The 12,854-nt window shown below is 47.3% G+C and overlaps 1 protein-coding gene across 1 annotated transcript in view; it reads left to right on the forward strand.

Moving 5' to 3' along the window:
- Window positions 1-12,854, forward strand: part of MYH9 (myosin heavy chain 9) — a 329,257-nt gene that overhangs the window by 198,511 nt on the left and 117,892 nt on the right. Inside the window, exons 19-21 of the mRNA XM_075321969.1 lie at window positions 4,971-5,131; window positions 10,874-10,982; window positions 11,922-12,053. Coding sequence (XP_075178084.1) covers window positions 4,971-5,131; window positions 10,874-10,982; window positions 11,922-12,053 — 402 coding nt within the window. The remainder of the gene's footprint in view (window positions 1-4,970; window positions 5,132-10,873; window positions 10,983-11,921; window positions 12,054-12,854) is intronic.

Genomic DNA, 12,854 nt, shown 5'->3' on the forward strand with positions numbered 1-12,854 from the left:
GGTAAAGACTCTTCCTTACCCCAGCCCAGATCAAGCAAACCTCAGCAGAAAAAATGGCAGCAGAGGTTTCAGTCCTTTCGAGGTTCGGGCAAGACACAATTCTCCTCGTCCAAAGGGACTCAGAGGACGCAAAGAGTCTCAGATTCCTGGCGGGCTCACGCACGCCCCAAGAAAGCAAATGGAGGAACCGCTTCCAAAGCGGCTACCTCATGACTTCCAGCCCCCCCCCCCTCCGCATCTCCGGTTGGGGGCAGGCTCTCCCGCTTTTCCGACATTTGGACGTCACAGGTCAAAGACCGGTGGGTGACAAACATTTTGTCTCGCGGGTACAGAATCGAGTTCAGTTCTCGTCCTCCAGCTCGGTTCTTCAGAACCTCCCCACATCCAGACCGAGCAGATGCCCTGCTGCAGGCGGTGGACTCCCTAAGAGCGGAAGGAGTAGTGGTTCCTGTACCGCCTCAGGAACAAGGGCGAGGGTTTTACTCCAATCTCTTTGTGGTTCCAAAAAAGGACGGCTCGTTCCGTCCTGTTCTGGATCTAAAGCTGCTCAACAAACATGTGCACGCCAGACGGTTCCGGATGGAAACCCTCCGCTCTGTCGTTGCCTCAATGTCTCAAGGAGACTTCCTTGCCTCAATAGACATCAAAGATGCTTATCTCCACGTGCCAATTGCTACAGAACATCAACGTTTTCTACGTTTTGTGATAGGAAACGACCATCTTCAGTTCGTAGCTCTGCCATTCGGTCTGGCGACAGCCCCCCGGGTCTTCACCAAGGTCATGGCGGCGGTGGTAGCAGTCTTGCACTCTCAGGGACACTCGGTGATCCCTTACCTAGACGATCTACTTGTCAAGGCACCCTCTCAAGAGGCATGCCAACTCAGTCTACATGCTACGCTGGAGACTCTACAGACGTTCGGATGGATCATCAACTTTCCAAAGTCGAATCTGTCACCGTCACAGTCGCTAACGTATCTTGGCATGGAGTTTCATACTCGAGCAGCGAGAGTGAAGCTTCCGCTGAACAAGCAGCGGTCCCTACAGACAGGGGTGCAATCCCTCCTTCAAGGCCAGTCGCACCCCTTACGGTCCTCATGCACTTCCTCGGGAAGATGGTGGCAGCCATGGAAGCAGTTCCCTTTGCGCAGTTTCATCTGCGCCCACTTCAATGGGACATTCTCCGCCAATGGGACGGGAAGTCAACGTCCCTGGACAGGAAAGTCTCTCTTTCCCAGACGGCCAAGGACTCTCTACAATGGTGGCTCCTTCCCACCTCATTGTCTCAGGGAAGATCCTTCCTGCCCCCATCCTGGGCAGTGGTCACGACAGATGCGAGTCTGTCAGGGTGGGGAGCAGTGTTTCTCCACCACAGGGCCCAGGGGACGTGGACTCCGCAGGAGTCCACCCTTCAGATCAATGTTCTGGAAATCAGGGCAGTGTATCTTGCCCTACTGGCCTTCCAACAGTGGCTGGAAGGAAAGCAGATCTGAATCCAGTCGGACAACTCCACAGCGGTGGCATACATCAATCACCAAGGAGGGACGCGCAGTCGGCAAGCATTCCAAGAAGTCCGGCGCATTCTAATGTGGGTGGAGGACACAGCCTCCACCATATCCGCGGTTCACATCCCAGGCGTAGAAAATTGGGAAGCAGACTTCCTCAGTCGCCAGGGCATGGACGCAGGGGAGTGGTCCCTTCACCCGGACGTGTTTCAGGAAATCTGTCGCCGATGGGGAGTGCCGGACGTCGACCTAATGGCGTCCCGGCACAACAACAAGGTTCCGGCATTCATGGCGAGGTCGCGCGATCAAAGAGCTCTGGCGGCAGACGCATTAGTTCAAGATTGGTCGCAGTTTCGGCTCCCATACGTCTTCCCACCTCTGGCACTCTTGCCCAGAGTGTTACGCAAGATCAGATCCGATTGCAGCCGCGTCATACTCGTCGCCCCAGACTGGCCGAGGAGATCGTGGTATCCGGATCTGTGGCATCTCACGGTCGGTCGACCGTGGTCACTGCCAGACCGACCAGACTTACTGTCCCAAGGGCCGTTTTTCCATCAGAATTCTGCGGCCCTGAACCTGACTGTGTGGCCATTGAGTCCTGGATCCTAGCGTCCGCAGGATTATCTCAAGGAGTCGTAGCCACAATGAGACAAGCTAGGAAGTCAACGTCTGCTAAGATCTACCACAGAACGTGGAAGATTTTCTTATCCTGGTGCTCTGCACAGAGAGTATCCCCTTGGCCATTTGCATTGCCTACCTTTCTTTCCTTCCTGCAATCGGGGTTGGAAAAGGGCTTGTCGCTCAGCTCCCTTAAAGGGCAAGTCTCGGCACTATCCGTGTTTTTTCAGAAGCGTCTAGCACGTCTTCCTAAGGTGCGCACGTTCCTGCAGGGGGTCTGTCATATTGTGCCCCCGTACAGGCGGCCGTTAGATCCATGGGATCTGAACAGGGTACTAGTTGCTCTCCAGAAGCCGCCTTTCGAGCCTCTGAAGGAAGTTTCCTTTTCTCGCCTGTCACAGAAAGTGGCGTTTCTTGTTGCGATCACATCGCTTCGGCGAGTGTCGGAGCTGGCAGCTCTGTCATCCAAGGCTCCCTTCCTGGTGTTCCACCAGGACAAGGTAGTGCTGCGCCCCATTCCGGAGTTTCTCCCTAAGGTCGTATCCTCGTTTCATCTTAATCAGGATATATCCTTGCCTTCCTTTTGTCCTCATCCGGTTCACCGGTATGAAAAGGACTTACGTTTGCTAGATCTGGTGAGAGCACTCAGAATCTACATTTCCCGCACGGCGCCCATGCGCCGTTCCGATGCACTTTTTGTCCTTGTCGCTGGTCCGCGCAAGGGGTTGCAGGCTTCTAAAGCCACCCTGGCTCGATGGATCAAAGAACCAATTCTAGAGGCTTACCGTTCTGCGGGGCTTCCGGTTCCTTCAGGGCTAAAAGCCCACTCAACCAGAGCCGTGGGTGCGTCCTGGGCATTACGACACCAGGCTTCGGCTCAACAAGTGTGCCAGGCAGCTACCTGGTCGAGTCTGCACACTTTCACCAAGCATTATCAGGTGCATACCTATGCTTCGGCGGATGCCAGCTTAGGTAGAAGAGTCCTGCAGGTGGCAGTGACACCCCCGTAGGGGAGGGCTGTCTTTGCAGCTCTAACATGAGGTATCTCTTTACCCACCCAGGGACAGCTTTTGGACGTCCCAATCGTCTGGGTCTCCCAATAGAGCGCTGAAGAAGAAGGGAATTTTGTTACTTACCGTAAATTCCTTTTCTTCTAGCTCTTATTGGGAGACCCAGCACCCGCCCTGTTGTCCTTCGGGATTTTTTTGTTGTTTGCGGGTACACATGTTGTTCATGTTGAACGGTTTTTCAGTTCTCCGACGTTATTCGGAGTTAATTTGTTTAAACCAGTTATTGGCTTCCTCCTTCTTGCTTTGGCACTAAAACTGGAGAACCCGTGATACCACGGGGGGGTATAGCCAGAAGGGGAGGGGCCTTGCACTTTTTAGTGTAGTGCTTTGTGTGGCCTCCGGAGGGCAGTAGCTATACCCCAATCGTCTGGGTCTCCCAATAAGAGCTAGAAGAAAAGGAATTTACGGTAAGTAACAAAATTCCCTTCTTTGTATTTTAATTTTTTTCCCATTTCTTGATATTCGTTTTATAGTAATAAATCTGACTTTTTCCTTCACCTACATGGACAACATATATCTATCTATGTAGGTGAATAATCTGCTTCTGGCTTCTTGCAGAGGTCAAGATTAGCAAATCCTCCTATGCCTCTCATTACAGGCAATGGCTCAATGATAGAGTTGCTGCCTATGGACAAAGAGCTCACAAGTTCATGAGTTAGTCTCAGAACAGATGAGAATTTAATTTATGCACTGAACAGAGATAATTTATTCTTATTCACTGCACTGAGGAGGAGTCGGGACAAGAGCTGTGAGCAGCGGGACTGCGGGGCAGAGCACTCATATCGGGACAGTCCCGCTGAATCTGGGACATTTGGGAGGTATGATTCCATTCCTATATATTGCCTTTGCTCAGGGAATACCTCTTTTCCCTTCTCAGCAGACATGTTGTATATATGACTGGTGGAGAGGAAGGGAACTTCTGATAAACCAGGGTGAAATGGTTCCTTGAATCTTTTACCATGACTCAGTGTGTGTTATACATAGTGATGGTTTTAATCCTTGATGGATATAGCACATTATAATGTGCGAATTGACGTTTACTCATAATGTCCAATGTCAGTCATTGCTTTTTAAAGGAGTTTGAATGAAATGCAACCTCAAATAATGTATGACAATTTATCACATGCCGCTACTGTCAGCGCTCTACTGCAGTTGAATGCTTTGCGGCGCTGTAAAGTATTCAACTGTAGTAAAGCCATGATGACATCCTGCAGCGGCTGCTCAGAATGCAGAGTGCATGGACTCTATCCTGGAGGGGTCTGTGTGCCTGCGGTCTGCAAGAACCAGCTGGAGGCAGCGTGGGCACAGAGGACAGGTGTTTGTTTTTTTTGTTGTTTTTTTTGTGTAAAGTGATGACACCAGGCGTTTAATACCACCCCCCCCCCCCCCCCCCCGACTTTTGAGAAGATTTTCAGGGGTCAAAGTCGTCTTATATGCCGGAAAATACGTTATTAGCCCTTATCCATGACACTGTAAATAATCTGACGTGTGTTTTGCACGCACACTCTGTCTGTTTAAAAACAGACATGTGAATAACACCAAAGATTAGAATGGATTGCGTGTGGTATCTGTGACAACAAATTTCAGATCCGTTGTGGTCCCACACTGGACACCCCCCACAAATATGCCTGTACTTTGTGCTGGCAGCGGTCTGCTAGTGAATGAATAGGATTGGATCTGCAGTGACAGCTACCACTAGTCGCAATCGCTAACATCTATCTTGCACTGGAGGCAGCTGGAGGGGTTCTGGCACTAACATAATCTTGTTTGTGTTTTACAGATCAAAGCCCTGGAGCTAGATTCAAACCTTTACCGTATTGGACAAAGCAAAGTGTTCTTCAGAGCTGGAGTGCTTGCTCATCTGGAAGAAGAACGTGACCTTAAAATTACAGATATAATTATTGGTTTCCAAGCTTGGTGCAGAGGCTACATTGCAAGAAAGTAAGGGCACTCACTTAGTATAGGCTGGTCAGTTCTTAGGCTACATGCGCACGCTGCGTTTTTTGCTGCGTTTTTTGCTGCGTTTTTGGCTGCAGTTTTGTTAGAACTTTCTGACATTTGACTTCCCATCAAAATCTATGAGAAGTCAGATTTGCTATGCGCACATTGCAGTTTGTCAACGTTTTATTTGTCAAAAGTTTGTGACAAAAAAATGCAGCATGTTCATTCTTCCTGCGTTTTTGTCAACATTTGTCACAAAAACGCAGCAAAAACGCATGTAGTGAAAAACGCACCGAAAACACCTACAATTACAAGCATTTTTTGACATTTCCAGGCTCTCTGACAAATGTGCAGTTTTGGCTGCAGTTTGGGAACACAAAAAGATGCAGCGTGCGCATGTAGCCTTATAGCTTACATATGGCGTAATGGTAGAAAGGGGGTTTCATGTTACTCAGTTCATATACGAATTATAGCATAAATGTTTGTAGGATTTTATTTTGTTCTAGAGCCTTTGCATATCCTGGTTTTTGGCTTATGTCTGTATTTTAGGTAGTGCTTAGAATCTGGTGTTCCAGTTGTAGTTTTGTTTTTTTTTTTTGTTTTTTTTTTGTCAATTACCCCAATTTACATGCGGGAGGGGAGAAAATTTTGTCCTAAACTATTATTCCATTGACAAATTACGGCCATTTTGTCAGATTTGGTAGTTTAACACGTTTCAAGTGTCCGCATGGGGTGACTAAGTCCTATAATATGGTTAGCAAATTAAAAAGGTAATGTAACAAATGTCTTTATAAAGGGAACGTTCAGGTCCCTCAGCAATGTCTATAAAGCACTATGAAATTAACCCTTTTCTGTCAGAGCCTGGCCACATTTAAACTGAGTTAAGGGCCTATGTGACAGAAAATACCCAAGTTATACAATTTTAAAAACTGAACCCCTCTAAGTGCTAAAATCCACATTTTAGTTTATTAACCATTTAAGTGCTTCACAGGAATTAAAGCAATGTGGAAGAAATTACATTTTGCAACAAATTAGCTTTAGCCCCAATTTTACGTTTTCACAAGAGTAACAGGAGAAAATATTTTGGTACAATTTGTTGTACAATCTTCCCGAGTAAACAGATACCCCATATGTGGTGGAGAACTACTGCACACACAACAGGGCTCGAAAGGGAAGAAGCGCCATTTGACTTTTTGAAGTGCAAAATTGTCTGGAATTGTTTTTGGGCACAAAGTCGCATTTGCAGAGCTCCTGATGTGTCTAATTGGTGGAATTTCCCCAAAGTGACCCAATTTTGGAAACTACATACCTCAAGGAATTTATAGAGGTGTGGTGAGCACCTTGAACCCACAGGTGCTTCACAAAATTTTATAATGAACCATGAATGAAAAAAATCAATTTTTCCCACATTTTGCTTTAGCCCCAAATTTTTCATTTTTACAAGTGAACCGTAGAAAATGGACCATACAATTCTTGTTGTGCAATTTCTCCCAAGTACAACAATGCCCCAAATGTATGGGAAAATGTTTAGACACGTGGCAAGGCTCGAAAGCAAAGGAGCATTATTTGCAATTTGCAACGCCATTTAGGCTGGAATAGATTAGATGCCATGTCACATTTTGAAGAGCACCTGACAAGATAAAACAGCAGAAACCCTTAAGTTACCGTATTTTTCGGACTATAAGACGCACCTGACCATAAGACGTACCCTGATTTTAGAGGAGGAAAATAGGAAAATAAAATTTTAACCAAAAAATATGGTCATGACACAGTTATGGGGCGAGGATCTGCTGCTGACACTGTTATGGGGGTAATGTCCCCAAATTCTCTACTAAGGTACCCCATTCTGGTAAGGATCCTCCTGCCTTGTATATGATCCTGCTCATATACCCCCATCCTGCTCATAATATACCCCACCATCCATCCTGCTCATAATATACCCCCCCATCCATCCTGCTCATAATATACCCCCATCCATCCTGCTGATGATATACCCCCATCCATCCTGCTCATGATATACCCCCCATCCATCCTGCTCATGAAATACCCCCCATCCATCCTGCTCATGATATACCCCCATCCATCCTGCTCATGATATACCCCCATCCATCCTGCTCATAATATACCCCCCATCCATCCTGCTCATGATATACCCCCATCCATCCTGCTCATGATATACCCCCATCCATCCTGCTCTTGATATACCCCCATCCATCCTGCTCATGATATACCCCCATCCATCCTGCTCATGATATACCCCCATCCATCCTGCTCATGATATACCCCCCATCCATCCTGCTCATGATATACCCCCCATCCATCCTGCTCATGATATACCCCCATCCATCCTGCTCTTGATATACCCCCATCCATCCTGCTCATGATATACCCCCCATCCATCCTGCTCATGATATACCCCCATCCATCCTGCTCATAATATACCCCCATCCATCCTGCTCATGATATACCCCCATCCATCCTGCTCATGATATACCCCCATCCATCCTGCTCATGATATACCCCCCATCCATCCTGCTCATGATATACCCCCCATCCATCCTGCTCATGATATACCCCCATCCATCCTGCTCTTGATATACCCCCATCCATCCTGCTCATGATATACCCCCATCCATCCTGCTCTTGATATACCCCCATCCATCCTGCTCATAATATAACCCCATCCATCCTGCTCATAATATAACCCCATCCATCCTGCTCATAATATACCACCCATCTATCCTGCTCATGATATACCCCCATCCATCCTGCTCATGATATACCCCCCATCCATCCTGCTCATGATATACCCCCCATCCATCCTGCTCATGATATACCCCCCATCCATCCTGCTCATGATATACCCCCATCCATCCTGCTCATGATATACCCCCATCCATCCTGCTCATAATATACCCCCATCCATCCTGCTCATGATATACCCCCATCCATCCTGCTCATAATATACCCCCATCCATCCTGCTCATAATATACCCCCATCCATCCTGCTCTTGATATACCCCCATCCATCCTGCTCATAATATACCCCCATCCATCCTGCTCTTGATATACCCCCATCCATCCTGCTCATGATATACCCCCATCCATCCTGCTCATGATATACCCCCATCCATCCTGCTCATGATATACCCCCATCCATCCTGCTCATGATATACCCCCATCCATCCTGCTCATGATATACCCCCATCCATCCTGCTCATGATATACCCCCATCCATCCTGCTCATGATATACCCCCATCCATCCTGCTCATGATATACCCCCCATCCATCCTGCTCATGATATACCCCCATCCATCCTGCTCATGATATACCCCCATCCATCCTGCTCACATGATATACCCCCATCCATCCTGCTCTTGATATACCCCCATCCATCCTGCTCATAATATACCCCCATCCATCCTGCTCATAATATAACCCCATCCATCCTGCTCATAATATACCACCCATCTATTCTGCTCATGATATACCACCCATCTATTCTGCTCATGATATACCCCCCATCCATCCTGCTCATGATATACCCCCCATCCATCCTGCTCATGATATACCCCCCATCCATCCTGCTCATGATATACCCCCCCATCCATCCTGCTCATGATATACCCCCCCATCCATCCTGCTCATGATATACCCCCCCATCCATCCTGCTCATGATATACCCCCCATCCATCCTGCTCATGATATACCCCCCCATCCATCCTGCTCATGATATACCCCCCCATCCATCCTGCTCATGATATACCCCCCCATCCATCCTGCTCATGATATACCCCCCCATCCATCCTGCTCATGATATACCCCCCCATCCATCCTGCTCATGATATACCCCCCCATCCATCCTGCTCATGATATACCCCCCCATCCATCCTGCTCATGATATACCCCCCATCCATCCTGCTCATGATATACCCCCCATCCATCCTGCTCATGATATACCCCCCATCCATCCTGCTCATGATATACCCCCCATCCATCCTGCTCATGATATACCCCCATCCATCCTGCTCATGATATACCCCCCATCCATCCTGCTCATGATATACCCCCATCCATCCTGCTCATGATATACCCCCCCATCCATCCTGCTCATGATGTACCCCCCCATCCATCCTGCTCATGATGTACCCCCCCATCCATCCTGCTCATGATATACCCCCCCATCCATCCTGCTCATGATATACCCCCCCATCCATCCTGCTCATGATGTACCCCCCCATCCATCCTGCTCATGATATACCCCCCCATCCATCCTGCTCATGATATACCCCCCCATCCATCCTGCTCATGATATACCCCCCCATCAATCCTGCTCATGATATACCCCCCCCATCCATCCTGCTCATGATATACCCCCCCATCCATCCTGCTCATGATATACCCCCATCCTTGTATATGGCCTGTGGCACAGAAAAAAAAGAAACTTTTATACTCTCCTTTCCTCACTCCCTGAAGCACCGATCTGTCTCAGCTGCAGCGCCGCTGTGTGGAGCCGTCACCGTGTGTGGAGCCGTCACCGTTGTCTGCAGCATCGCGAATCGATGTCTTCCTGTCTGTGCCGGTCAGCTGAGCTGGTGGACACTAGTGGTGCGCACAGCGATGTCATCGCTGAGCGCGCCGCTAGTGTCCAGATCAGCTGACCGGCACAGACAGGAAGACATCGCGCAATGCTGCAGGGGGACTGCTCCACACGCGGTGATGGGTGAGTACACTGATTCACTTCTCCCCGCGCTGATAATGATGCACGGAGGGCAGTGAATACAGCCGCTTATGATCACTCCAGGCTGTAGTTGCCAGGGGTGATCACGTCCGGCTGTTATGCGCGCACCCAGCCGCCCATCACCCCGCCCACCTGTCAGCGCCGGTTTCGCTGAGAGATGATGGGCGGGAGGATGGGCGTGCATATGTAATGAGCGGGCCCACGTGGTCACGGCAGGCGCTGCTGCAGCCTGCCCGTGCCCCCGATTGCCCGCTCCACCGCAGCACCCACATTCCCGGCCGTAGCCCTATAGTCAGACCATAAGACGCACCCCCCACTTTCCCCCAACATTTGGGGGGAAAAAAGTGCGTCTTATGGTCCGAAAAATACGGTACCCAATTTTGGATACTATACAATCTTGCAAAATTCATTTGGCTAATAGTGAGCAATTTTTACACTCTACGCAATGCCACACAATTCTGTGAAGCGCCTGAGTAAATGTAAAATTGTTTTCCAATGAAACGTTACTTTGGTAAAAAGTGGTTTTTGTTTTGTTCTTTTGTTGTTTTTTTTTGTTTTTATTATCCACATACTCAAACTGGTTTTATTTAAAAGTACAACTTGTCCAACAATAAATAAGCAAAATAAAGTTATGGCTCTTGAAAGAACGAAGGAAAAATTGGATAATGTTCATGGCATGAAGTTGTTAAAAACCACACTTGTAAATGGTTTGTGGGTGTATAATTTGACATTCCCACTGACAGCAGTGTGTCTTTGAGGCTCTCTTCTCAACATACAGAACCCACCAATAAGATCCTGCGGATAAATGGAAGATCTAAGTTCTTTACGTTTAGCTTGATGCAATCCCACCTTCATCATAAAGGACCCTCAAACCATTAAGTACCACAGTCTGAAGGCAATGATGAGCTTTGTGGAAGAAATTGACTAGTGATAAATGCACATGCTCTTTAATTGTGTGGTGTTACAATAGTTTCATAACTTACACCTTCCCTATTTTCAGAGCTTTTGCCAAGCGTCAGCAGCAGCTTACTGCAATGAAAGTGATTCAAAGGAATTGTGCAGCTTACCTAAAACTAAGGAACTGGCAGTGGTGGAGGTTGTTCACAAAGGTGGGATCTTGTTTGAGTTGTTTTTGTTTTTTTTTTACGGTTTAAAGTGCATTGTGACCTATTCATCCATCCCCCACCCTCTCTATTTTGTTCATGGTGTATTGGTAAATCATCCTTGGGTGCCAGCTTCTTCATAAAAAGAAGCCTTAGGCTATGTGCGCACGTGTGCGCTCTGCACGGCACCTAAAAGGTGCGCTTCAGAGCGCAGCTGAAAAGCTCCGTTCTGAAGCGCATGGTGCTGGCGAGAACGTGCGCTCTGCCTGCAGCTCCTGCCATAGAAAGAGCAAGGGCTGCCGGCAAAGCGCACGGAAGTGACATGTCACTTCTTAAAACGCAGCAATTCGGGCAGCAGCCAAATCGCTGCGTTCTAATATGCCACGTGCGCACGGCCCCTGCACAATCTCCATAGACTGTGCAGGGGACGCAGGACGCATGCAGTTACGCTGCGCTACAAAGCGCAGCGTAACTGCATGAATTGCGCACATAGCCTTATTGTGAAAAAACAGCTGCTGGCAGCTATGGAAGACTTTGCAATACAGTATGAAATGAATAAAATGTGACTATCACTAAATGAGAGAGAAAACAAGTCTTTATTCAATCCATCCGTGAATATAAAGAGAGATTAGCAGGTTGTGTAACTGGCTCCAGCTGTTTCACATGCCTGATTACTTTTTCCTAGGTTATTTAGTACTGCTATTGGTGTTACTCCTAGTAACCCAGTGGAATAAATTACTTAAAATGCCTACAGTATTGATACTAATGAACCTTTTGATGGTAAACTATGCATGTATTCTATCCTGGAAACCTACTTCCAAAAGCCAATTATGCCTGATCATTAGAATATTGGTCATAAATCCTACAAAAAAAAGTGCACTAGTGTCCTCTCCTTTATCTGTGTTACGATTATCTGGTTTGTTTATTGTATATCGTTGTGTCCAGGTCAAACCACTTTTACAAGCAAACAGGTTTGATGAGGAATTGCACGCAAAGGAAGTGGAACTTCAAAAAGTGAAAGAGCTGCAAACTTTTTCTGACCAGAAAGTTTCTGAGATGGAGCATTTTCAGATTCAGGTGACTGTCTTTATAGAATTTCATATTCCATAGTAAAAAAACCTCTTCCCATTTTTTTTTTTTTTTGTTTTTAATGCACCACACCAGTGTTTTGTTTTTTTTTTTTTTGTTTGCTTAAATTTCAGCCCAGGAGTGTTGCTTTACACGCAAATCCCCTGCCCACTGTCTTATTCTCTCCTGTCGCTGTCTTCATCGGTCTCCAGCGCTTTGTGACCTCCTGGCATCTCCAGTGTTTCATGGAGCCCACTGGAGGTCATAAATCCGTACATCTCACAGCCTTGCTCTGGCTCAGTTACATTTGGCATTTGTATTGTAACTTCTGAAGTCGGGTCAGTTACAGGCACAAGATGGTGCCTTGGGACTAGAGCAGTGTCGAAAAAGGATGAAGGTGACAGCAGGTGAGTAGAATACTGGGGCACAGGGCATTTAAAGCGCCACTGCAGCGCTGGAAATTTAAAAAAAAAAAAAAAAAACGGAGTGGTGCTTTAAGCTTTCTGTATTGTATCTACTAGTGATGAGCGAGCACGATCCTGCTTGGGTGCTCGATACTCATAACAAGCAGTTGTATGCTTGGATGGGCGCAAATCATGTACAGAGTATAATGGAAGGCAATGGGGAACTCTAGCATTTTCCTGGAAGGGTTCCTGGAAAAATACTCGTGTTCCTCATGGACTTCCATTATATTCTGTACAGGATTCAAGCTTGTCAGACTGCTGGTTAGTTCTGAGCATGGTAGTGTTTGCGCATAACTAGTAGCTACCACGGTGTGTATGTGTATACCTTTTTTTTTTTTTTTTTTTT

Source organism: Anomaloglossus baeobatrachus, chromosome 8 (assembly GCF_048569485.1).
Source record: "Anomaloglossus baeobatrachus isolate aAnoBae1 chromosome 8, aAnoBae1.hap1, whole genome shotgun sequence".
NCBI lineage: Eukaryota > Metazoa > Chordata > Amphibia > Anura > Aromobatidae > Anomaloglossus > Anomaloglossus baeobatrachus.